General features: G+C 40.4%; 2 protein-coding genes across 2 annotated transcripts in view; one reads left to right on the top strand and one right to left on the bottom strand.

The window, feature by feature from the left end:
- Nucleotides 1–26,091, top strand: part of LOC118409909 (leucine-rich repeat serine/threonine-protein kinase 1-like) — a gene marked incomplete at its 3' end in the record, with an annotated part of 35,987 nt that extends 9,896 nt beyond the window's left edge. Inside the window, 35 exon segments of the mRNA XM_035811286.1 lie at nucleotides 153–268; nucleotides 679–850; nucleotides 1,092–1,238; nucleotides 1,559–1,722; nucleotides 2,002–2,234; nucleotides 2,662–2,825; nucleotides 3,248–3,411; nucleotides 3,611–3,748; nucleotides 4,272–4,417; nucleotides 4,762–4,905; nucleotides 5,294–5,386; nucleotides 5,861–5,970; nucleotides 6,313–6,425; nucleotides 6,695–6,847; nucleotides 7,197–7,367; nucleotides 7,666–7,824; nucleotides 8,102–8,209; nucleotides 8,425–8,590; nucleotides 9,003–9,279; nucleotides 9,541–9,753; nucleotides 10,168–10,269; nucleotides 10,638–10,783; nucleotides 11,080–11,241; nucleotides 11,545–11,663; nucleotides 12,319–12,471; nucleotides 12,759–13,010; nucleotides 14,575–14,667; nucleotides 21,268–21,492; nucleotides 21,770–21,972; nucleotides 22,266–22,380; nucleotides 23,133–23,297; nucleotides 23,941–24,087; nucleotides 24,607–24,750; nucleotides 25,214–25,374; nucleotides 25,828–26,091. Of these exon segments, the coding sequence (XP_035667179.1) occupies nucleotides 153–268; nucleotides 679–850; nucleotides 1,092–1,238; nucleotides 1,559–1,722; nucleotides 2,002–2,234; nucleotides 2,662–2,825; nucleotides 3,248–3,411; nucleotides 3,611–3,748; nucleotides 4,272–4,417; nucleotides 4,762–4,905; nucleotides 5,294–5,386; nucleotides 5,861–5,970; nucleotides 6,313–6,425; nucleotides 6,695–6,847; nucleotides 7,197–7,367; nucleotides 7,666–7,824; nucleotides 8,102–8,209; nucleotides 8,425–8,590; nucleotides 9,003–9,279; nucleotides 9,541–9,753; nucleotides 10,168–10,269; nucleotides 10,638–10,783; nucleotides 11,080–11,241; nucleotides 11,545–11,663; nucleotides 12,319–12,471; nucleotides 12,759–13,010; nucleotides 14,575–14,667; nucleotides 21,268–21,492; nucleotides 21,770–21,972; nucleotides 22,266–22,380; nucleotides 23,133–23,297; nucleotides 23,941–24,087; nucleotides 24,607–24,750; nucleotides 25,214–25,374; nucleotides 25,828–26,091 (5,602 nt within the window).
- On the bottom strand, nucleotides 14,682–21,030 carry LOC118409929 (cytochrome P450 2J6-like). Its single transcript, XM_035811327.1, has 5 exons — nucleotides 20,875–21,030; nucleotides 19,898–20,093; nucleotides 18,736–18,925; nucleotides 17,120–18,085; nucleotides 14,682–15,307 (listed from the first exon to the last, which is right to left on the bottom strand). Exons 2-5 carry the CDS (start codon nucleotides 20,069–20,071, stop codon nucleotides 15,123–15,125), a joined length of 1,515 nt encoding a protein of 504 aa, XP_035667220.1. The 5' UTR covers nucleotides 20,072–20,093; nucleotides 20,875–21,030; the 3' UTR covers nucleotides 14,682–15,122.
- Nucleotides 26,092–26,478: the final 387 nt, after the last annotated feature.

Below are 26,478 nucleotides of genomic sequence, written 5' to 3'. Positions count from 1 at the left end.
ACATGTACATAGTTTTAAATGCCCCAGGAATTAGTGAAAGATTGGATGGATACGTAACATGATTTGGAACTGTATATACGACTGTATATGTGAATGTGATGCAAAATTGCAAGAAAATGCTACCATTAGGTGGATGTGTGTCCCATTTGCAGATCTAGTGGAGCAAAGCTCAGGGTCCCTGCTTCACATTGCCAGTAGAGAAGGGCATGTGAAGTGTGTGACTGAACTTCTGGAGATTGGAGCCAGTGTTAATACCTTGGAACAGGAGGTAAGATATTGAGAGAAGAATTAGTGCAATGTAAAAACTGCCATATAAGGATATTAAAGCTGCATTGATTGTACCGCTTGTGAAGCCATATTCTCATATGCATAACAGAAATGCTAAAATTCACTCACTCACTCACTGTACTGTTTATCATCTGTTGTTTTTTATCTTGTGAGAATTGAACATGCTTGCATATAGATGCAGGGGTAAACCACCAGTTGCCCCTGACCTTCAGGGTATTGCTTTGTAGGTTGAGGACATGAAAATCTTCCCATATATTGTCAATCTATCATCAACAGTTTTGTTTCCACTGTCTTTATCAGATCATTGTCTTTTGTGTCGGCATGTAAACATGTTGGTTGGTGAAATGCATGTAAATTTGATATCTCTGTGTTTTGCTGTTTGTTTCCCAGGGCACTCCTTTGTCCCTAGCCTGCCAGTTTGGCCGTACTGATGTGGCTGAACTGTTGCTGCAGCATGATGCAGACCCAGGGACACCTGTACCAGGGCAGGGTACTGCACTGGAGATCGCCTCTCGCCATGGCCACATGTCAGTTATTGACATTGTGCTAGAATTCTATCCAGGTAAAAGATTCCAGACAAAAAAACTTGTTCTAAGAGACTGTTATTATAGATTTGTTGAGTGATGCTTGTCAGGATTTTTCTTCACATGAAATCTTCTCGCTCCCCACTTCGATCATTGGAAGGTTGGGATGATGAAAAGGGCAGACAGGCATATTTAGAAGGTGCAACAGTATCTTTCCTCCCAATAACAAAACAGTACAGACCAGCAGACCAATAAGGTATTTTTAAAAATCTCATTCAGATCTCGTGAGTTCCCCGTCTGCACTAACAGCCCAACTATATGCAGCCTGTTGTGGGGGACACTTGCCTGTTGTGCAGTTCTGGCTTGCTAATGGAGCTACACTCACATCTACTGATGGCCCAACACATCTGTATGGTGCATGTTCAGGTGGGTGGAAAACACTTCCAAATTTGTTGTAGCATGTTGGCTTGCTTGTATAACTTGCTTGTTTAAAATCACCATATCTTCAATCAAGATGTTTTGGTTGTAACATTGAATTCAAAGCCTCTATCTACTCTGTCAACTGCTGCTGCTGAGTTCAAGTTTCATTGCAAAAACATTTGGAAAATCCAATAAAAAAGAATAGAACAAAAAAGTATGTTTCAATGCTCAGTCATTCACTTATATACATTGTATTTCTTGGTATCCTTGGTTATCCATGATGCAAAATAACTTCAGTTACTAGAATCAACATTTGTGTACTATAGGTGGCCATGTTGAAGTTGCCAAGTTCCTTCTGGACTGTGGTGCTTGTGTGACTCAGCATGATGTTGAGTCCTTCCCAGAAGTGTTGGGTCTGACCATGCAGAGGTACATCTCATCAAAGGACAACAGGGCTACAAGCTCACCTGGGGAGAACCCACCTCAGCAGGTACCTAATGAGGTTAAACAATTCCATCATCATCACAAATGAGACTTGTATTGAGCATAGAATAACCCCATACTTACTGACTTGTACTGCGGCTGAAAAAGATTTGGTTCGTGGATAAACCCAAGCAGACAAATGGTTGAACAATTGTCAACGTTCAGGTGTGGTTACTGTCATCAGACATAGGTATTCCTAACTATTGCTCTAACCCATTTTGTCATTGAATTAACTTATTAAGTGAGATAGATACATAAACAATGTTCTCTGTGTTTATACATGTAGCTTGTTGCAAAGTGGAGACAGCGTCATCTGTATGCCATCCATGAGGTATGGCTCCAAAACCATACAGACACCTTGGTGGAGATTGATCTCTCCCACAATGCACTGTGCAGAATTCCGGCCATCCTACCATGGGGAATGAACAAGTTGGAGAGGCTAGACTTATCCCATAATGCACTTGAAGCTCTACCCTTTCCAGAGGGTAGAGAGAAGTCAGGGGACGTTCTCTGCCTAAGGTATGAAAAAACTGTTTTAAAAATGTGCATGATAAATGCACAGTTCTTATTCCTGATGAACATTCTTTGTTTCTCCAAAATGAACAGATGGTATATTTAAAGCTCAGAGGCTGTATGTGAAACATTACAAGTTTCGAGAGGAGGATTTTGAAACATTTAAAAAATTCCCCATACAAGTATTTTATTTTGACATAGAGCATATAACATCCACCCTCATTATTTTTGTGGATACCAGAAAAATGCACATTAAAAAAATGATAAAAAAGGATTATATCAAGGCCATCTCATAAATGCTTCAAATGCTGAAATGTGCATAAGTTGGGGATTATTGATGGTGCATCAGTATATCTGTTTAAGCTCATCATTTTGTTAAAAGTGTGGCGGTCTTAGGGTACCAGGCAGAATGACATGTTTTGTTTTGTTTCAGACTGGAGGACATGAATGTCTCACACAACAGACTTCAGTGGGTCCCTCCCCAACTGTTTCACATCCCCAGCCTGGAGAAACTCAACCTCTCCAACAACAAACTCCAATCTCTGGAGTACACACTGGAGGATGAGCTCTCTGATCTCTCCAATAGGGAGACTGCAGGCAAGTACTGGCATATAAACAGGCCAGACTATACCCCTAGTCTCTGTATTATCCGGGTAGTAAATGCACGTCCGTCTTGGGCATAGTCTGGCCTGTCTCACCCATAATCATGATTAGCTGGTAGTGACCCCTATGATGTTTGTGTTCCAGATACAACAAATACATTAAAGAATGAAAATTTCCATCAAACTGTCAGTATAATGTGTGACTTTTCAAGAAGACAAGTGAAGGACCTATACGTGCAATAAGAGTGCAATTAAACAATTCCATACCACCATAGGAATGTAAAACCATTTCTGGAAGATTTGTTGTCCATTTTTGGGGTATGAAGCCCAGACTGTTATGACTTACCGGTGCAGCATGTGTTGATCTGAAACATAAGCTAACTTAAGGTTATTCTGGTCCATCTGTGTGTGATGCAGGCAGTGGTGCCAGGTGGAGATGTGAGAAGCTGAAGATCCTGGACGTATCACACAATCAGCTGTCAGAACTGCCAGACGTCATCAAAAACACCAAAGACTTGAGAAGGCTGATCCTCAACCACAACAAGGTCAAGATGCTGCCCAATCCCTGGGGATGTCCTTTGGTAAGGGACTGTGGTATATGCAGGGGTAACAGGCCAAATGTACCCCTGCCTGGCCAGGACATACCTGGTGTATTCTGGCCAGGGGTACATTTTGGCCTGTTACAATGCTACATGGTATCTATACTTTATTCCTGTTTCACAGCTATGATTAGCATTGAGGTACATTGTAGTTTCAGTTCATTTCTATGCTTTGATACAGGAGATCCTTGATGCCGCCCACAACCTCTTGCGGACCCTACCTGCCAGCCTGGAGTTTTTCTGGTCCGACACATTAAAGTACCTGATCCTAAGTTATAACAAGCTGGATGAGATACGTTGGGAAGTATGCAGGCTGAAGGTACAGCTTATCCTATATCCTATATCAATGCTTAGAAAAAAGTTCTTTTAACAGCACATAGCAGTGCCCATCTCCATTTCTTTACTACTCTGCAGCTGCAAAAAGTACAGACAATACTACAGCAGGGCTAGTCCACTTGTACTAAGTTGTAGTGCTGTACACGTATGTGTGTATGTACAACTTTCAATCACTGTACGTTATCCAAATCCAGTCAGTATATATTATGTATTCAATGATGATATAATGATGACTTTTCACTCAAAATTAAACCTATGCTACTCACCAAAAATTACAAGGTAGTTTTTTTAATGAAATAAGATTTATTTTAAATCATTTGAGTCCAAGTAGCCTTTGAACAGATTTGTGTTTTCGTTGTTAGCAGCATCTAGATTATGAGTGATATGAGCTTCTTAGAAGAATAAAGACAAAAGATAAAGAAAACACCTTAATATGCCTGTTGACACTCATAGCATTTTAACTATAAAGGAAACTTTTAAGGTAGAAGTTTTGATGTTTGGAATAGGCCCTGACGGAGTTGAATGTCAGCTACAACAGACTGGAGAAGTTTCCCAAGCCGGAGCACTGGAAATGTCCCAACTTGACCTCTCTGGACATCAGTCACAACAAACTGACCAATGGATCATTACCTGAGTCCCCTAGCACACCAGGGTAAGGATCATACAAGAAAGGATCATAGAGGGAAGGGTGGTGGTGGTCAGTTTGACAGTTGTGCTGTTTTCTGTGGGTCTGCCTGTCTGTGTTTTTTTACAGAGTTATTTCCATGTAATAAAAAAAGGTATGTCTCAACACAGAGTTACAGGAAATAAAGGCAATTAGTCAGATGCACATACAGTACTCATACATGACATGTACCATGATTTCTAGGAGAATTTACCTTTCACACTATTTTAATGAATTTGAATTGAATGTATCAGCCAAATGACCCCCCCCCCCCCATGCAGCATAAAGGGACATGTAAATTTTGATGATTGTATTGTGTTTATATTTTACAGTCCTGAGGAAAAGAAGAAGAAGTGGAAGCTCTTTGGAAAGAAAAAATCAGCATCAGAGCCTGAAAGACCCAAGTCTTCTATGTTCTACAATGAGGATGACCACTATTCCAAGGAGATTGAATTTCCAGATATTTTTATTCCCAGGTATACAATAGGCAGTGATGCTTGATATGCACCCGAGGTAACTGTTTTCTTTAGGGGGAAGATATTTGGTGTTGGTTAAAGTTTTTTCTTTAGTGTTCACTGTCTTCTGTTTCTTTCTATAGTTTAGTTTGACAAACAAGTTCCTAATCTTTCCTCTTAAATAAAAGTGAAGGTATCGCGTTCATTTATGTGGTCAAGTGCTCTAGTAAGACGTGTGATATGCAGCCTATCTATTGTTATATTTTCATAATCTTAAGAAATGTTGAGCTCAAATTTTCTCACTGTTTCTAGTAAGACGTGTGATATGCAGGCCTTCTTCTATTGCCTTGTTCTATTGCCTGCTGCCCCTATCGTTTACAAAGCTGTTATTTTCGTCTTTGTCACGAAGGTTACAAACCCTACTGATGAATGACAACAACCTCCAGTCAGTACCCAACAGCATCTGCAAGTTGGCACGGCTTGAACTGTTGGACCTCAGCAAGTAAGGACAGGACATGATTGCCATGAACACATACAGAGATAATGATGTGAAGCTTTGTTCACCTTGACTAAAGCAAACCTGAATAACAAACATTGCAGTATACAATGTAGGGTATTTTCATGAGTCAATCCATAGCTATTAGTATCCAATTTATTCTAATTCTTTGTTTGCCACCAGCCTAAGTACCATCCTCTGTAGTGACTGCTGGCTCAATACTTTTGCCTGCTAACCACGTGGTTATTATTAGCAAGCAAAAGTATTAAGCCAGCGGTCACTACGGAGGATGGTACTCAAGCTAGATTGCCACTAGTTATCCATTGAACAAAGGGTGCTTGATAAAATGTACAATGTTTATTAAGTGTCATTCAGATCTGTCTTTCCCTGTTGTGTTTCAACTTGATGTTGTATGTTAAACTTTAGTTATCACAGTCAATGGATATTTCTAGACATAATTCATTTTACTAACTCACACAGTAACCCAGACTTGCATGAGCTTCCCCTCGCTCTGGGGAACCTGCGTCAGTGCTGGCAGCTAGGGATAGACGGCCTCTCCCTCCATCACATTCCCAACCATGTCAAACCTGGTGAGAGCACCATCCATACTAACAGTCCTCCTTATGTTGTTTGGGCACCAGCTTTCTTCTGTTTGATGCCCATGTTTCACACTAAAATGGCATTCTGCACATATTTTAGATTAAAATCCAATTTACTCAGATTTCTGTAAATTTGACTGTTGTGACTTGCAGGTATCTTTTTAGATTTTCAGTCTTGAAGAACATGATTGTGCAACTGTTACATAGAATGACATTTTCAACAGTGTGAAAAGGAAAGATACAGGAAAAAGTACTAGATATTGTGCAAATGATTTTTATTAATCATTATGGTGATTCTGCTTATTCTTCATACCGTCTCTTCATTCATTTCAGTTGGCAACAGCAAGTCTAGTCCTAAAGTCCGTGACCTGCTGGCATTCCTGAGGGCACAGCTTAGAATGTCAGAACCATGCAACAAGGTCAAGCTCATGCTGGTTGGAAAAGAGGTAATTATCATTAAGGTTTTTTTTTCATAGAGGTCTGCCTTGTGATTGGAGGACAAAACACAAAAAGCTGATTGAATACATAAAGTGACTTGAAGGTAAGCAGTTTTACTTGATCACATAACTTTTCCGCATTTATGGAATGCCTGTTTTTACACAAACTTAGAAATTGGGAAATTGTCTTACGAGTATGTACATCTCATTAAAGTTGGCTTTCATATAGTGTGTTTCATATAGTCTTGACATGTTGAATGATTGTGGATTCTTTGCAGGGCACAGGAAAAACCACCTTGCTGGATATGTTGATGGGAAACCCAGCACGGCAGAACATGCCCACCAACGGAGTATGGGTTAGTCAGTGGTGCTGCAACCCTCCAAGGAGAAGGTCCTCTGGACTATTCAACAGCTTGCCTCGAGATGCCAAGGTCTGCAGCTGTCTAGCTGTAATTTTGTATTTGATATGCTGTTTCCTACCAAGCTTGTCTTTAGAGTCAGGACATCACTTTGGTAATTAATGAAAGGGGAGACAAGAATGTCCTGTACATGTATTTGGATTATTTCATAGGCTGTTTTTGCCTTTGGATTCATTGAGTACCTTGAAAAGAAAGAAATATTTCTTCCTTACAGCAAGTGCATTGAGGGTGATCATACGCAACGAATTTCAGCCTTTTGGGATACTGTAACAGTTTCTTTATTTGTGTAGAGCAAAATGGGAACAAAATTAAAGTTAATGTGATATACAGAGTAATGATGTATTATGATATTCCTGATCAGCTGCAAGCTCCAGACATCATGTTTAACACATGGGACATGGGAGGACAGGAGGTGTACTACCCCACCCACCAGTGTTTCCTGTCCCAGAACACACTGTACCTAGTCACCTACAATCTTACTCTGAGAGAGAAGGGCATCAGCAACCTCAAGCCTTGGCTGCTCAACATTCAGGTGAGCCAAACAAACCTCCTTTAGAGCAACTTGCTTAGTGGCTTACTTTGATCAAGCTCCCAATCAAGACAAACTTGAGTCAAACATATGGAATTGAACCTGACATGATTGCTATTTTGCTTACTTAATATTGAGATGAACTATCAAACAGGGATTGCAAATTCAAACAGTTCTTCTTAGTACCAAACAATAGAACTTTGTATGGGTTCCTACCCAGTATGATAAGCTATATATCTTCTATACATAATGGCTCAGAGTAAGAGAGACTCTCTTACTTTTACTTTTGCTGATGTTACAGGCCCGAGCACCAAACTCCTGTGTCATCATTGTTGGCACATTTTTGGACTTTCTTCCAAAGCACGAGAGGGCTGGACAGGTAGCTGCCATGAGAGAGATGATTCGTCTGAAATACCTTGAACCTGTCAAGGGTTTCCCTGATATCAGGGCTATACAGGAGGTATAGCAATGAGAGATGTTTTCGAAAACTTCATATTTTCTACTTTTAAGGTTCATAAAACATTTCAAGAGATATCAATGTAGCTGATATTTTAGTTTACCTTGAACTTAGATGTAGCAAAAGAAGTTAAAGAAAGTTGAATTCCCTTGCTGCTAACACTATTACTGCAGAAGAAGACTTACCAAATATACCAACCACTGGCAAGTATTCCTTAATCTGATGATCCTCCATTATCAGAAAGTTTTGTCATGTTGAAAGTTTGTTTCTTGCCTGGTAGGTGTCGTGCTGTACTGGAGAGGGTCTGGAGGAGTTGAGGCAGGCAGTGTATGACGTTGCATGTAACATGAAGGACAGAGACACAGGAGAGAAGCTGGTGGGCAGAAAGGTAATGTTTGGGCATGACAACTAAAACAGAACTGTAAGAAGATGAAATTGTCACATTCAGACACCTGAAATCTCAATGTGTTTAGAATTTTCTTGCCGCACTTTTTTTCTAACCAGAAAGATTTAAGAATTATTTCGAATTTTTCTCTTCAAGATTGCATTGCTGCCTTACATAATATGTCTTGATCAATATACGGTATGATTGTTTAATATCAGGTTCCAAGGAGCTACCTTGAGCTGATGAATGCAGTAGAGGAGGAGGCCCAGTTCAGACTAAAGACTGACAGACTTCCTGTGCTGAATGAGGAAGAAACAGAGTTCTCTGCCCTTGTGCAGAACTTGCCTGATAATGATATCACCACCAAGGAGGACAGGGAACTGGGTAATAAGGGTCATTAGTTCTATCAGTAGTACAGAGATTAGGCTTTTCAGGTACTGTTACAGTAGTTGCAGTGATAGGCTCCACCATTAGACTGAAAAATTATAATAACATTTCAGCAGAGATTCTTGATCCAGTGTACACTGTTCTTACTTACGTGTACGGTGCAAGGAATTGTTTTTGGTGTGTTCGTCTGCCTGTGTTGGTGCAGTTCTTTACATATGCTATATACATGTACATAGGCACATCTCACCACAGAGTGACAGGGAGTGAAGGGCAAAAGTACTGATTTGCTGGGGGGATAGGAAGTAGGGTTCAGAGTTGGTAAAATTAGTTATTTAACAATCTTATGGTATGGCATCTTAGAAATCTTGTTTCTGTATAATTAGCATGAAATTTTTTGTTCTTTTTGTAGCTGTGAGGTTTCTACATGAGATTGGCTCCCTGGTCCACTTCAGCGACCACCTGCGGGGGCTGGACTCGCTCTACTTCCTGGACCCGTCCTGGCTTTGCGACATGTTGGCCAAGGTCCTCACTGTGGAGGAAATCAACCGCTTCGTTCGGAACGGTCGCCTCCACAAAAACGATGTGCCCTTCCTGTTCAAAGACTCGCGGTTCCCTGAGCAGTTCATCCCCAAGTACCTTCAGCTGCTGGAGAGGTTTGAGATTGCCATGGCTGTGGATGATCAGGAGTGAGTTACAAATTGCTTTTAGTTTCTTTCAGGTTTAATGGTTCAAAATAATGTTTGGTCAGCTTATTTTTCTAAGGGGAATGTTAAAGCCTTGAACACACCCTACAGTAACTGAATAAGTAGTAACGATACTTACCATGATTGACAGTGTTAGCAGAAGAAACAAACAGTTTGGATACAGTGACAATGAAGGTTATTTCCGTGTCATAATACTGCACATTGGATGTCTAAACGTCTGATGTTATATATCCATGTATCCAGGCTACTTGTCCCGTCCCAACTGCCCCAGGGAGCCCCAGCTGCTACTGAGTATGTGTCGCGTAAGCTGCTGCGGAGGTACTACCGCATGGCGTACGTCCCCAGCGGCTTCTGGAGCAGACTCATCTCCAGGCTCATCATCGGGCTGGAGCGGATCAACAGGCAGGAAAGGAAAAGTCAACTCCAACAAAAACTTGCATCATGGAAGGAGTCGAGGTATTTATGTGTATAGGGATGGTCAAGAGGGTTTAAAACAAAAGCAGTAAGCTACCAAGTACTGCTTCATTGTATTGCCCCATATGGTGCCATAGACACCCAAAGATCAGCAAAGGGAATCATCAAATTCATCCCAGCGGGTAACAAGTAATTCTGTCATTCATTCAAACTTCGGTGATGGATTGGGAATGGGATATTATGTCATGTAGGTAACAGGAGCCCACAGCAGCTTTATTATGCACCTGGAAGTACTAAGTACTCTGACAACATTTTTTTCCAACAAAACATGGTAGCCTAAAGCCAATAGCTGTAGAATATCGGTTGTGAAAGAGCTACATGTGTTTGTGTGTGGGAAAGGGTGTTCCAAGCATAACCATTACAAGATTTATCAGTATTTTAAAAAAAAACTTTCAGGGTGATCAAGCGCCACCCCAGTAAGAGCTTCAAACTACAGCTGCAGAGGAGCTACTACTGGAGGGAGGCTATGGAGGTGGTGTACCAGGGAGGGGAGGTCAGGTGAGAATCACTTACAGCAAAAAGAGATGTCACCAACTTACACTTCCTTTGAAACTTTTTTGTTTAGTGACTCTATGTAATGGCTATAGTACTCCTTCAGCACCAAGGACAGGACCATGGCAAATTTGTATACATAGGATTTCAACAGTGGTATACCGTAAGCCAGGTTCTTGGTTCTGAGTTTCTGAAATAAGTTGCTTGCCAATGTCCCATCCTCTATGTGTTGTAGACTTTGATGGTATATGGTCAACCTGTAAACATCAGTTACTGATATGACTAACCAAAAATTACTAAGTTGTTATAACTTTTGAAATACAACAATCCTACATGCTACATTATTATAGCTGCTTTCCTTTGTTTTCCTTCAGAGTTCAGTCCCTGGCTAGTAGTGCTGGCGTGGACCCATCAGGGATGGATGGGGTGGAGATCATTGTCAAGTCCGAGACAAATGACTTCTCAGTCATGGGTTTTGTCGCTGACCAGATCGACATCCTGATCATGGAGTGGTTTCCTGGTATGGTTAAAAATCATATCTGCTAGAGTGCTGGCATAGTTTTAACCTTCGCTCTGATGACTTAGCCTTCTGGTACTTGATTTGTCTTGGATGTGCAGCAGAGGAAAGGTTGAATATGATTTTTGGTGTCGTGTTCTTTTCAGTTGACTTTGAGCAGTGTCAATTTGATGCACATATAGGTAATTACACACATACACACACACACACAAACAGCTGGTGGTGACACTTCAGGTGTTGAACTAGATGTAGTCATGCTTTCTCCTCATACTTTATCATGTGTTTTATCATGCATGCAGGTTTGAAGCAGCAGGTTGACGACGAGGGCCGGCCTCTGGTCCAGTGTGTCATCCCCTGTCCGGAATGTTTCAGGAGACATCCTCACAGAAACTCTGCTGTGATGGACCCTAATCAACCCCACGAGTTCACGTTAGAAGAATGCGGTTTGGTGGCTTTGCAAGGTGAATAAAACAACATTATATTAAAAAAAATATATACTAGTATCATCTTACAAGCTGGGTTTTTTTTCTGATCACAAGTTGATTCCATGCAATTAATAGTAAAATCAAAGAAATATTAGTTTAAAAAAACAATTGTGTTGCTACAGGCTTGCAGTGGGTTATGTATTCTTTTTAGAAACAAAAAACGTATAAAATCTGTTGGGATTTCTTTTTCCTAAAACATTCACAGCATTATCTGCTAAATGATACAATCAATTTCACTAGTAGAGCTATCACTTGTGGCTGTCCATTGTCATGTAACAGAAGACACAGTGGAGTGTTCCAAACACCCTGACACCCCCGTAGAGCTGGCAGAGCTGGTGCCAGATCTCCTCCTGGTTGACTTGCCAGAGAAGCTGGTCATGCAGCAGGAAGACTTGAAGGTTGGTTCAGCCATCATCAGCGATTCTTTCAGCTTGCAGTCATCTGTCTGTCGTACTTCCTCTAGAGCCTCTACCGCTGCAGCTACAGGATCATCAGCCAGGGGGCTTCCTTCCTTTTGGTCTCACACCATTCTTCTCTTGCAGACGAGTTTTTTCCTTTATCAATAGCTCTTTCAGCTTGCAACCATCTGTGCTGTCTGTCGCAAATCGTCTTGTTCCTCCAACAACAGCAATTGGACCTGTCACCATCACTCAGTCGTTTTTTATCCTTCTTGGCCTCACACCCTTGATCCTTCTCTTGCAGATTAGTCGGTTCCTTCATCAATAGCTCTCTCATTTCAAAGCCTCTACCTGTGCAGCTACAGGACAATCATGATCAGCCAGGTTGTGTCTTTTCATTTTGACACCTTCGTTCACCTGCCAATGGGAATCCTTTGTCTATACTACTTTCTGTATCAGCATTGCATGACAGGAATACCTCTGTGAAGGACTGCACTCTTTGTTACCTCGGCTTTCATTGTTGCTTTATTGCCTGCTGCTGCTTTTTATAGGTACCAGCTATGTGTGATTGGATGGGACTGTTTTATTGTGGTCTGTAACTGGAGGACTGGTGGTTGACCGATCAGGTTTGACTTTATTTCTCATGTTGTCTTAGGTGGAATTTACAAAGGAACACCTTCTGGGTGTAGGAGGCGTGGGAGGTGTTTACAGGGCGCTGTACAGGGGGCAGGAAGTGGCTATCAAATGTTTCCACTCAGAAGAGAAAATCAGAAGAGCTGCAGCTTCAGGAAGCAGTAGGGACAGTAGGGTAAGTCTTGCAGAGTGTCTGGGCTTCTTCATCTCTAAGAACAGACAAAGCACTCAATCTGGGATGGATTGTTCAATATTTGTAGGGTAAATGTAAAATGCACATTTAATCTCATATCTGCAGCTTGTATTTAGCTTCTCAAACTTTCATGACATACCAGGTAGTTGAAATGAAATAACATGTGTTGGTAAATTACCAACTGAATTTGCTTTAAATTTGTGCTTCATAGTGAAGATAGATTCATAGATTTTACATCCTGAGGTTTTTAAACTTTCTTCTGCAAATAGGGAAGTGACAACACAGAAAGTCCCATCAGTTCTGCCAGCAGTGCACCTAGTTTTGATGGACAACTCCTGCGGACCCTTCAAGGCACCCAAGCAATCAAGGCCTTCTCTGAGCTGCGGCGTGAGGTGATCGTTCTACGAAAGCTGCACCATCCCTGCGTAGTATCACTCCTCGGGGTGTCCAGGCGGCCGCTCTGTCTTGCTATTGAGCTGGCCCCCATGGGCAGTCTGCAGTCTGTCTTGAATGCCAAACAGGTAATAAGGCCACATCAAGTTAGTTTTGTGTATCAGATCTTCAGAATCTAAAGACTTCAAATCTGATTGTTTTGCTATGGAATGAATGAATGAATGAATGGACGGACGGACAGGTGGATGGATGGATGGATAGATGGATATATAAATAAATAAATGAATGAAGTAGTCTATGGAAATGAATAATAAATGGCAATGAATTGATGAATGAATGGTTTTATTGACAATACACTCTTCCAAAATTCAACAATGGCAGCCAGCTGGCTGAATTGGTTTCAGGATCTACAATAAAGCAAAGATAAAGAAAATAACTTTTGACATGCCCAGAGCTACATGTGATAGACCATGATATGACAATTCAACACAATAGTAGTAGTTTAAACCAACCACAGTGCAATATAAGATTAGTAGAAATATGTAACAATACTGGACTTCCTACTTTTAAAGGCATACTACGGGATTTTTGAACAAAACAAAAAGTAGCTTTTCCTACTTTTTCTTTACATTGTTAGCTCAATCAACCCTATAGCATTGCATACCAATATTCATGGAGAGATGCTGCGACATCAATGCACCACATAAGCATGATGTATAAAAATTGTGATCTTCCAAGAAACAGATGGGCACAGGCTGGTTACTGCCTCTGTGTGTTGTTGTTTCTTGCTTATCAGCCTGGCTTCCCAGTGGGGGGCCAGTTGACAGTTCCTCTGAGTACAGTAGACTAGCTTTCTGTACAAGGTTTCTTGCAGTTTTGAAGGGAATATGACCTTAGCTTGTTGATATCCTACAAAATAGACTAATAAGTTCATGATTATATGCTATTTTAGAATGATTAGATATAGGTGTTTCCAAAGAAGATCTCCATTGTGTTCTTTATCTGCAGTCTGCCATGCATGTGCTAACTGATTACCCCACCCCGGGGGACCTACCGGTGGCAAGCAAGACCTGGAGGGTCTAACTTGGGGGGACACAAGGTTACAGGGTGCCTAGAGCGGAATGTTTGTAGGCTAATCCTTTACGTTGCAAACGTGAAATAATGACACAAAAGTGTCAAAAAGTGACAAAAAGTAGTAGTAAATCTGATATTTCTTAATTCTAGAATATTTCAAATTTGAGCGCAAAAAACTGCGTAGTATGCCTTTAAACAGAATCCAACCACTCTGGAGGGAAAGTTTTAGAACCATTTTGCATACATTGAGATTCATAACAATTGAAATACAAAACCTCTCAAACTTTTTACACTTTAAGATGCAAATGTTACAGGTAACAAACTTCCAGAAGTCTTAAAAAACTATAATATTTATTCCCAAGTAATGTAAAACCTTAAATGTCCATTTTGATTTATTTTCATGGTTTTTGTGGTGACCTTGCCACTGCAAATTCATGACACTGTGAATATGAGCTTCCAATGCATTACTGCTATACTACAGAAATTGTGTCAGCTTTACAGCAAACTTCAAAGTTACTAAAACACAGCAAAAAACTCTTTTCCCCTTCTACCACGTATTGAAGTCCCCACTATTTTAGTGCTTCAAATTTGGAAAACTGACATGCAAACTTTCTGCAGGAGGAAAGAGGTAACTGGACTGTGGAGAAGAATCATGGAGCTCCGTTTGGCCTACTGCTGGGGAGAGATATCACATACAAGATTGCCCTGCAGGTTAGTTACAATTATACATTTTTCATATACATTTGTACTAGGTATAATGAAAAATTGTTTTGAAATGCACTGTGCAGCTGTTACTTTATTATATTAGCATACTCTGTAAAAGCTACATTAGACCCATGTACATAATTTTAAGCAATATTGGACTAGATATACAGAGTTTACATGAGTTGACAACCAGCTACTAGACTGTGCTTGCCTATGAAGCTGGTGCATTACACTCAGTTCACATGAGGTAAAGACCAACAAGATTAAGGAAATACAGGAAACTTGTGTCTCCCCTTTGTGGTCATGGTGATGTTTACACTAATGATAACCTTTTATGATATTCTCAAATAGGCCCTTTGCTTACATTGGTGTGATTACCATGAAAACTAATTGTTAAATGTTTTGTACTATGACAAAGGCAGTTCAATAGACAAAATGGTAGTGCTGTGGCCTGTGGGTAATTATTCTCGTTTAATAGCACACAGCTCATAGTACACAGGGCTGTAGGTTGCAAACCCTTGGATCCCTACAGTAGATGGTTTAGCTGCTCCATCTGGCAGCTTGAAAGTGAAGTGCTGCAGCAGGTGGGTGAAGAACAGGAACAGCTCCATCTTGGCCAGATTTTCTCCCAAGCAAATGCGACGCCCTGTTGGGACAAAAGGGAAACTTTGTTGACAAACACACCAGCAACTCACGGTACTGTAAAGAAGAGGGTACATTGTACAAGTCCAAACTAGTGCTTGGGACTTTAAGTATCTAACAAACTAAATGTATTTTAAACTAGAGTTCCACGAACACATACCTTTGCCAAATAAACCAGGTTTGTTATGTAGAATGATGTCTGTAGACAAATGCGTTACTCATTTCATTTTCTTTATAATTAAATGCTTGGAGTTGGATTATAAAATTTCGGCATTTATTATGCAAATTAGATCCCAATTTACAATTAATTGATATCAAATTGTATCAAGCATTACTTAAGCTATCAGCATACCAAAAATCATGATGATCCTTTGATCCATTCTTGACTTATTCTCTTTCAAAGTCTTTAAATACACCTCTTACTCTCTTCCCTCTTTCTCAGTTACACATGTGACAACTTTGATGAAAGTACTATAATGGAATGCAGTGGATTTATGAACTTTTCCTAATCAATTATGCAAATTAGCTGTTAACTTGCATAATAAGTATCACATTATATAAGTCTTCATTTAGGCTATCTACATGCCGAAAATCATGACGATCCGTCAACACGTTAATATTTTCTCATTAATTATGCAAATGAGATCATCATTTGCATGATAAATATGTATTGACATTTCTCTCTTTCTCAGCTACATATGTGACAAGTTTTAAAGCCCTATCATGGAATGTAGTGAATTTATAAAATATCCTCATTAATTATGCAAATTAGCTGTTGATTTGCATAATTGTTATCTGATTATGTAGGTCTTCACTTACGCTACCTACATACAAAAAACATGATGATCCGTCAACATGTTCATATTTTCTCATTAATTATGCAAATGAGGTCATCATTTGCATAATTGATATCTGTCGACATTTCTCTCCTTCCCAGCTACATATGTGACAAGTTTGAAAGTCCTATCATGGAATGTAGTGGATTTATAATTTTTCCTCATTAATTATGCAAATTAGCTGCTGATTTGCATAATTAGTATACCATTATGTAAGTCATCACTCATTCTATCTACATACCAAAAATAATGACGATCCGTCAACACGTTGTAGAGTTATTCTCATCCAAAGTTTGAAAGGAAACCGGCGCCTGCAGTTCCAAAAAAGCCGCTAGGGGGCCCAAACTCACAGCACTTACTCTCTGCCTTGAGGGCTATTTACCACTCAAAAATCATGATCACAGCATGTCCAGAACACGAGATATCAAAAATTGAGGTTCTGCTGCAGTACCTTAGCAAGCCGCTAGGGGGCCCATTATCGAACTTGACCTTCGTTTTCCCGACCCCTACCCACCTACCAAATATTATCGGGATCCATCCTAGACTTCTTGAGTTATGCTGTTAACAGACAGACACACACACACACAGACTCACAAGCCCAAAACATAACCTTAGCCATTCTGGCAAAGGTAACTACACTTGTTATTGTATGTGTTAGTAATTTTACTGCGCATGTGTTAGTAATTTTACTGCGCTTTACTTAACTCCAAATGTAATGTTACTACACCAATTCAGCCATTAGGCTGCAAGCTGTTTGACATATTGATAAGTTGACATAACCATTGTATAAACTCAAACACATGCATGTTAGATATTGTTTAATTTGAAAAATAAGGAGCTTGCTTGCCTAACATATGGTAAGGAAGGATTCTGCCTATTCTGTGTATCTGATGATTGCAGTCCATCTACATTTGATTTAATGCTTCCCATAAGTAGTTTACTGTACATAGAGAAACAATTTTGACATAAGTCAGCCTTACCTATGGAAAAAGGAATGAATGTTTGATCCTTGACAAACTGCCCATGTTCACCCAGAAACCTCTGGGGCTTGAAGATCTCAGGCTCAGGGTAGTGCACAGGGTCATAGAAAACTGACCATGTCAGAGGGAAAATCATGGTGCCTTCTGGGATCTCGTAACCAAAGAGGTTGGCATCGTTGGATGTGGCATGAATGGCTCCCATGGCTGCAATTGGGCTGATGCGCATGACCTCTGCAATAACAGCCTCTGTGTAGGGCAGCTGACTGCGTTGTGTGATTGATAGGGCTGTGTCAGGTCCAACCACGCTGTCAATCTCCTCCTGTACCTTCTGCTGTACCTCAGGGTACAGCACCATATACAGCAGTGCCCATCTCAGAGTGGTGGATGTGGTCTCGGACCCAGCAACAAATAGGTCTGAAATCGCATGGCTAAGCTGATTCTCGTCAAATCCTTCCTGGGGCCCTTCTTCATCTTGTCGATTCATCTCCAGCAGATAGCTATCAATGAAGTCACGAATGTTAGAGGGGTCAAATGTGTTCTTGTGTTCTATCATGAGTTCGTGTAGAGTATCTTTTACTTCTTCTGCATTCTTTAGTACCTTGTCTACAGCCTTCCTGACTGCAGGGATGTGTCGTAACCAGGGGAAGAAGTTGGTCACTCCAGCCAAGTCCTGTTCTCCAAAGTTTTGATTGATCCTTTCCATCAAGTAGTTAAATTTTGGGTCGTTGTAATCAAACCGTGCTCCAAAGACAATTGAGCAGATGACATTGCCAACAGCATTTTGAAGAAGGGGCCTGACATTGAAGGGTGTGTTGGCTGTCTGTAGGATTTCTTCCTTCAGACGTTCAGCCTCCTCCAATATCTTGCCTTCCAAGCTGCGTTTTCCAAATCCAAAATCACGCAGGCTTTTGAGTGCAAACTTTCGCTGCTGCTTCCAAAATGAGCCATATGGAGTGAAGACTAGCCCTGCAGTAAAAGAAGGGAAAATGGAATATAACATTTATATCAGATTGAATGATAACAATAGACATTTGTATACTGTAAATCACTTTATCTTCACGGTACCAAATTTTCACGGTCTGAGAAAATTGAACTTGTTCTCGGAACTATATGTTCACTGTCGAGGCAAGTGCACATGAAAAAAGTCTGTGAATTATTTTTTATCGGTAATGATAAGTTCACGTTACAGTCGTCACCGTGAAAACAGTGAACATAACATTACAGTGAAAAAATCAGGAATTACAGTATGTAGAGGTGAAAGGGTGATAAATGTACTTTAGAAAATTGTTACTTGAAGTTCCTGTATGTTATTAATTAGCTGGTCACTTTGTGAGACAGTATTTGTGGAACTGCTTTGTTGTATTGTAGGCCTCTTCTGAGCATGCACCGTATCTCTTCAAAATCTGATTAAAGTCAACATATACATAAGTTACTGGCAGAGTTTTCCACAGTAAAATGTTGTTCTTACTGTTTCTTACCGCCAGTAAGAAGCAGTAAGAAGACACCATTTTACAAATGAAAATTTTACAAATAAACATGTAAGCTTGTACAATTAATGTAGTTCAATAAGAAAAAGTTAGAAAAACCTATCTACAAAATGTGAAAGGAAAGATTACCATTTCTGGTTTCACCCATCTCATCAAAAACATACAAAGACGGTCGGCTTGAGAAGTCTTCTCCTTTCTTGACAAATGCTTCATGAATGGCGTCATAGCTACAGAGTACCACAACATCCTTTGGTCCCAGTCTGATGCTGAACACATCTCCATACTTTTTCCTCATGGAGGTCAACACTAGGTGTGGATGCTGGAAAAAATAATTGACTTTTTAGTGTGCTAGTGGTTGCTTTTAGAATAGTCACCTGAGTTCAAAACTAAACATTAAGTCCACAACCTAAGTCCCAGAAACCTAAACAAAATGCAAACAATGTACAAATACATTCATTTTTATTTAGATATATTATTAGGTAATCTATACAAGAAAGGTTAAATAAAGTAAGACTTATTGTCTAGATTATTCTGAATTCATATTCTACTTTCTTTGGGCAACAACAGGTCAACAATAATTTACCACAAAATAAACATCCAAGTTGATCATGAGGTTAGTACCATTATGGAATAATTCAAATATCAATATTGGTCTTGAAAGTCATCTCACCAACAAACTTAAAGTTATAGTCCTGTGTATGTATCAGGCTTAATTCTCTATTCTAATCAAATTGGTTAAATAACCAAACTATGTCAGGGTGTCGACTATAAAGGATCAGGTTCAGGTCCGGACCTGATCATAAACCTCTGGACCAAAACCTGAAGAGAACAAAAATTTTCGCAGTGGTTTTGAGTTCACGTTGAAGCAGTAATAACATGACAACCGTGAATGTACAACCACCGAAAATACTGCATTTAGTGTATCACTTTTTGTAATATGGCAGACATAAGTCTGGTGGAGTGGACAAGTTTTGAACTACGGATTTCATATTGTTGTTGGGTGTTGCCATGTTCTGTTGACACTAATTAACATTATAATAAATGCATTTCAGGGCAGCTATCACTTCCCTATGTTTCGACATCCGTGCTCTGAGTCTTCCGAAACCTCTGTGTTCCAACACCCTTTTGTTAGCCTGATCTACCTACAATGTATTTCAACACCCTTCTGTTAGCCTAGTCTAATCTAATCTAGTCTAAACTAAGAAGGTTATTTGTAGCTAATAGTCACAAATGGAACCAAAATAGTGGATATTGGGTCAACCAATGGCTGCTATAAATCTTAGGCACTGACCTTGCCAAGTGTGGGGATGTGTCCCAAGACTGGCCAGCCCCAGGGCCCTGGGGGGAGGTTCTTCCCAGGCCTGAGGTACCAGAAGGTCAGTAGAAGGAGACACACAAGGACGAGGCCTATCTGCACATCACAGTAGGCAATCAGCCTAGCAGCAAGGCTGTGGAGCATGGACATCTTGGTGTACAACTCTGTCAAGCTGAAAAATTATTTTATGATAATGATTTATTTTATGATAATGATTTATAGATAAATAGATACAGTCAAACCTGTCTATAGCGGCCACTCAAGGGACTGGAGAAATATGGCCACTATAGACAGGTGGCCACTATAGAGAAAATGTTGATCAATTGACCATGAGCAAGCTACACATGATTTCAACTCCCACTAATCTTTCTCGCCAAGTAACATTGTCTAGATCGGTAAATTCACCGACAAAGACTTGTACTTAAATGCTCAAGGCATGCATACCTTCTGCTACCACCAAAATGACCCTGTCAGGAACTCTAAATCCTCGCAAACTACAATTTCAAATTCGGTGCAGAGTGACATATGGCTGCAGTATGGTTGCAATAGGCAGTGTTTCTGTATCAACGGGACCGGAAATCGTGTGGCCGTGGCTGCGTTGGACAGGTGGCCGCTAAGCCTATTTCTTAATCATTACGAATCCAAGGGACCAACAAAAAGTGACCACTATGGCCAGGTGCCTGCTATGCAAAGGTGGCTGCTAATACAGGTTTGACTGTATCATTAAAGTTAGCATAAGCAACAGTGTCATGGTATAAGATTTTTTTTCTTCAGGTGCTTTGTGATTCAGTCCCAAACAGTTCCTGTTTTGTGAGGAATAAAGTTCAAACTTTGTGACTTAAATGAAACACAAGGTTGTACTGATTTATGTTGCTGACTTGTAAGCTACTCTAAAGATCTGAATCATGCTGAGAAAAGGTGTGCTGAAAGTTAAAAGAATCAAACTTGTTTACCACAAAAAAGCCCCTTTGTTCCTGTCGCTGGCAACCCCACCTGTGTTTGCTGAGCCCTAAGGTCACTGCTAAGGTCACTGCACCCAGGTAACCTTTTGGAATGAACCATGTTACTATTGAAGAGGGGAAAACTAATTTTCATGTTGTGGCACCTTGGTATGAGGTCTTATGCATATTTCTATCATGCCTAGATTTCATCACAGGTTTGCAAATTAAATGAAGGAAAACCTGTATTATTTTGAGAGAAAAATTGGATATTGTGACAGTATGATTAACAGATAGAATTATTCATATAGATATTTTCTCTGTGACTAATGGCAGATCCTGGTAGCTCATTAGTGAGTTTTTGCTTCCAGGAGATGTTTTTATTGAAAAGCTGCCCAATATTTTCAGGTGGCATCAGCCCTAAAGTACATCCATGACAGGGAGATTGTCTACTGTGACCTGAAGTCTGACAATGTGCTTGTGTGGAGCCTAGACCCAAGCGTACCCATCAATGTCAAGATCTCAGACTATGGAATATCCCAGTTCAGCTCACCACAGGGCGTGCTCAGCACTGACGGGACACCTGGATTTCAGGCGCCTGAAGTCCGACCTGGCATGGTGTATGACTTTAAGGTCAGTGAAATGAGAAACTTTCTCCAGAATCAATAGAATTTTTCATTTTCGCTTAAGTCTTTAAGACACTTGTAGCTGTTATCATGGCTTCTACATTTGTAAGCTTTGTAGTATTTATACACGTCACATGCGCATGTATATTATGAAAGAGCTTTATTGAAATTTCTTGTTTGTTTATTTCTTCAATACAAGTTGAATGAAATAGATGTGCAAAATTCACCAACAATTATGTTCCAAATGAAAGAAACCATACACCTGTGTATGATGTATTTTGTAGGTTGATATTTTCTCCTATGCAATGCTCCTGTATGAGTTGTCTACTGGACTGCGCCCCCTGGCTCAGTACAGCAGTGGCCTGGAGATCGCCCAGTCTCTCAGGGAGGGAGTCCGTCCCTCTCTCTCAGACCACAACATCAGCATCAATTTCCCCTGTCTGGAGATGCTCATGAGGAAGTGCTGGGTAGCTGACCCTCAGCGCAGGTCAGCAACTACTTTTTAAGCAGTTGATTGTTCCCTAGACCAACATTTTACACCTAGAACAACTTTTAGTCTATGAATGCTATGATTTAAAATTGTTTGCAATTATGACTCTCAGTTTATTTTCTAAACAATTTGCATAACCACAGACTCATGTCATGAGAGCATAATGTAACTTTTTACTTATACATGTAGATTATACTAGATAGAGCGTAGACACAGCTGGTATCCTCTCCATTTAGATGTAATAGGGTCAACATTCCATCTGTTACAGTAATGTTCCTCTGTCTCCTCAGGCCCACAATAAAGGACATCATTGATCAGCTGAAGGACGTGACCTTCTTCTGTCAGCAGAGAGTGATAGAACTGAACAGCCAGCTGGTCAGCAGCATGCTGTACATACAGACACAGGTAGGACAGCAGTGTGTAAAGCTAAGGGCACAACCCGCCGTACATGCAATTTGTCCGTACGTTTTTTTTTTTAGGCCACCTCCGGGCTCCGCCACTACAGGGCAGGCGTCGCCCGTACTGGCACGTGCAGGGGGCGAATCCGCAGCCCGATGGCACACAAAGTTTTGCCTGCACGTTAAGTTCTACAGCGTGTCTGCATGCTCCAAATCCGTCAGATTCCCTACGAGTTCATACGGAGGCAGATCCCAAAAGATTGCCCACGTTTTGGCACGTAGACAGCACGTATTTGCACGTACGGTGTGTTGTGCCCTTAGCTTAAAGTTCACAAAAGTGGAACAGCAGTATCTTAAGTTCATGCAGTATTTGAGTTAACACAGGTTTGACAACAGTTTGTTGACACTGGTACAGCTGTATGAAAATTTCTTTTGGCCAGAAGTTTGGTTATGAATGTGGTTTCTGTGTCGAGAAATATAAGCATTAAGCAAATTGACTTTTGTACACACAGTAGTATTTCCATGGAGCAGAAAAATGAGATAAGTCTAGTTATAAACATCACTTTTAAGTATAAGTTCAAACTAACCATAAAAAAAGAAAGATATATTATTGCTTGCTGTCTAATTTTGCTTAGCCATTTCTTCATTGGCAAAGTGTCATGCAACATGTGAAGGTATGCTGGTTTAAATCCTTGTCATAACACTTGCCAAATGATTATTTGATTCTTATTGCTGCCCTCCCTTGTCACTTGTCTGCAGGATAGCAGAGACACTGTGGGAGTGTGGGGAGGGGAGGGGAGCAGGAGAACCTACAGTGTTGTAGATGTGGAGCAGGAGGTTTTCAGTATAGACCAAAAGGAACTTCCTGGAGAAAATGTCTACTGCATGGCTGGAGTTGGTGGCAACATCTGGGCAGGCACTGGGGTAAGCTACTGTATAATGAGTCATGGAGCAAATCCTTCTGTCTGGAGTGGGTGATTCACGTCAAATCACCCATACGGGAGACCTGGCGCATCCCCGTCTTGTAATTAGCCAATGAAAGGTTATGTCACCCCGTAAGGGGCGGTATAACCCCGTCGTGTGTAAACATGTGCGAACATGTGTGATCACGTCGACCGATGATGATGATGATAATGAGTCAAATAGCAATCACTTCATTTGCCATGATACTTAGTTTGCTGTTTTATTGTTACAAAAGAAAATTATAATTGCAATTAGTAAATCAGCAATAATCAATCAAGGAAATATTATGTAATGATGAAATATAACGATAATCAGGAATTTCAAATTTTCTCATTGGTTAACGGTTTTGCATGAAGAAAGTCACTGAGGTTTGGGAAAAATGTAAATGAGTCATGATTGATCAGCTGTTGGTTAGTCTACATTGTACAACTCATGATCGAGGCCCAAATTCTGATGTTATGTGTTAGCAGAGTCATTTTGAGTATAAAGAAAGCTGCAGGAATTTGGGGTGCCAGCTTACTGTATTAACATTACAGAGGTAAGAAAGTTTTAGCACTTTACTAATAGTATATTTTGGTTTGGTTTTGTTCTTTCCAATCCACAGGCAGGTGAGATAGAGGTGTACGGACACAGGAGGCCAGTGGGACTACAGGACCACCTGTGGACCATCAGGTGTTCACCTGGTCACCAGGTGCTCTCACTCCTGACTCACCAGGTGAAGGAAGTAGAGAACCTGTCATCAGTAAAGCAGGTGTGTAGCCAGTGAAATCTACAGTACATAAGACCATGCCAAGTTAAATTACTGGTTCTCAGAGTTCAAATGGAGCGAGTGTATGAAATGATGAATTCATAAAAAAAGAAATAGACATCTTGTACTAGAGTTAGATGATACCACAGTAGACAGCAAAGTCAACATACCAGACTGGTCAACATTTCAAACAAACTTCAAATTTTGGTAATTTTTTCAATAAAAACGGTAACAACCAGTTAAGTATTAAAGGAGTTTCTTTAAGTGTTGTAAGGTACATTCGGACTGTAACATATTTGCATATTGGGGATCATTACAAAGTCAATCTTTTTTAACATTATTCTAAAAACAGCATTGCTAAGCAGCTAGACTGTCATGTAGAGCTTGTGAAAGGTAGACATCAAAGGAAACCATAATGATTGAACTTAAATTAACTGTGAGTAAGAATGCCAACATTTAGCAAAAGATTCTAGTCAGATGTTTATTTTCTTCCTATGATGATAGTTTCTGTTCTAATGATAGAGAAAGAAGAGGAGATATCAGCAAGTGTATGTAGGGCTGGATAATGGTACCCTGAGGCTGTACAGAAGAGCCATCCCCAACAGTGGTGATTTGGACCATGGAGATGACAACATTAACAGAACAGAGTCAATGACTGTTGCTCAGGTGAGGGTACTTTCTATGCAGTTTTCTCACTGAATCTATAAACCGTGAGGCAATTAATGTAGCTATTTCATACCATAGTGGAGATTCAAAGATGTTTATCAGTAGTTGAATATTCAAGGTAAAATACAATTGCTAAAAAGTTATAGAAAAGCCATTTAAGAAATTGCCTATGGAAGCCAATCAAGTATTAAGTATTTCAAGTAATCTATCTACATTTGTAAGACAGCAGAAGGCATATTGTGGTTTAAAGAGCAAGATTGAAGTGGGGGAAAAAGGCCTGTGCATACTTGTGTCTTGTAGTTTAATATTTGAACTGTGGACCTAAAGTATCTTATAGTATTGTACACATGACTGTATCCTTAAAAAAATATGTCCATCCTTAAAAATGTGGAATGCAAAGAAGACAGATACATGGTATAGCTATTTTGAAACAAATCTCTAAAACATGTTTTTCCTTATTCAGGAGGAATCTGAATGGGAAGAAGTTAAGGAGATTGTTCTTGGTGACAACCCAGAGGAGAGAGTGACATGTATGGCACTGGTGAACAATGATAAGGAGTTGTGGGTGGGATGTGGTGGAACTATTGTCATCATTGGCACAGCAACTAAGCTCAAGGAGCACAGGTCTGTCTGCCATGCCATCTTAGAGAATACTCTTATTTTCGAGCCTTCCTTGAGCACATTTTATTTCACACGGGGTAGCTTAGTGACCACTTAAAATTTACTTTAGGCACTGAACTACTTAGTGGTTACAATATAGCAGGACCCAAAGGCCACTTCAAGGTTAGGAGTTACATGTACCTGAGCAGGACTGGAACAGTATGTCTCCTCCTCTTCTGTCCCCCAGAAACATGATTGAGACAAAGTGGGCTCAATAAGAGTAAGGACTGCCTGACCGAATAGGAAAAGGGGTTATGATGACTACTCAGGAAATTCCATAATATATATTGTACTACCCTATTTAGACAAGAATAGTTCTGATTATCTTGTGTTGTTGAGTATCAGAAACATGCAGACAGGTTTTGATTCTGAAACAACAATTATGTCATTGGTTTTGTTGTGTGTTTTTTGTTTCAGTGTGGAGCTGTTCCATGATTCCCTAATTCAGCTGAGGTGTCACGAGAACAGGGTTTGGTGTTTTGAACGTGGATCTGCCAAAGTCATTGAGCTGGACCCCAGCAGCCACCAACAGGTCAGGGAGCTCTCGTGTGAAGGAGACCAGATCACAGTAGGGTCCATTCTTGTGGTGAAGGACACGCTATGGATAGGAACTAGCACTGGTGATGTCCAGGTATTCAACATCAGCCCTGATTCCCCCCACTATGACATTGGACAACTCCTTGCAACATTAAAGACAGAGCCGCCAGAGCAGGGGTGTGACTACGGAAGTATCCAACATTTGATAGCCGTGGGGGGGAACAAGGTGGTCTACGCAAGGGATCAGATACGGAATGCTGACGGCCGTATGTGGTATCAATTGGTGACATGGGGAGCCATGGGTACACATGATATACACAGATTACAAAGTTTCTGGAATGAGCTTAGGAAGGCAGAGAGAGACATATTAAAAGGAGTGATATAAATGGAAGCATCAAATGCTACTGCATAATTGAAGTATGTGTGTAACAATTGTGGTTCAGCTAAATGTAATAGTAGTACATGTTTTGAACATTGCCATAATCAAGTATCATTACTGCATGATTGTAGTGCATTTTGTGTGTGATATGT

The sequence above is a fragment of the Branchiostoma floridae genome, chromosome 2 (assembly GCF_000003815.2).
Source record: "Branchiostoma floridae strain S238N-H82 chromosome 2, Bfl_VNyyK, whole genome shotgun sequence".
NCBI classification, from domain to species: domain Eukaryota; kingdom Metazoa; phylum Chordata; class Leptocardii; order Amphioxiformes; family Branchiostomatidae; genus Branchiostoma; species Branchiostoma floridae.
The sequence above is the reverse complement of the archived record's forward strand: the minus strand, read 5'-3'. Positions and strand labels throughout refer to the sequence as shown.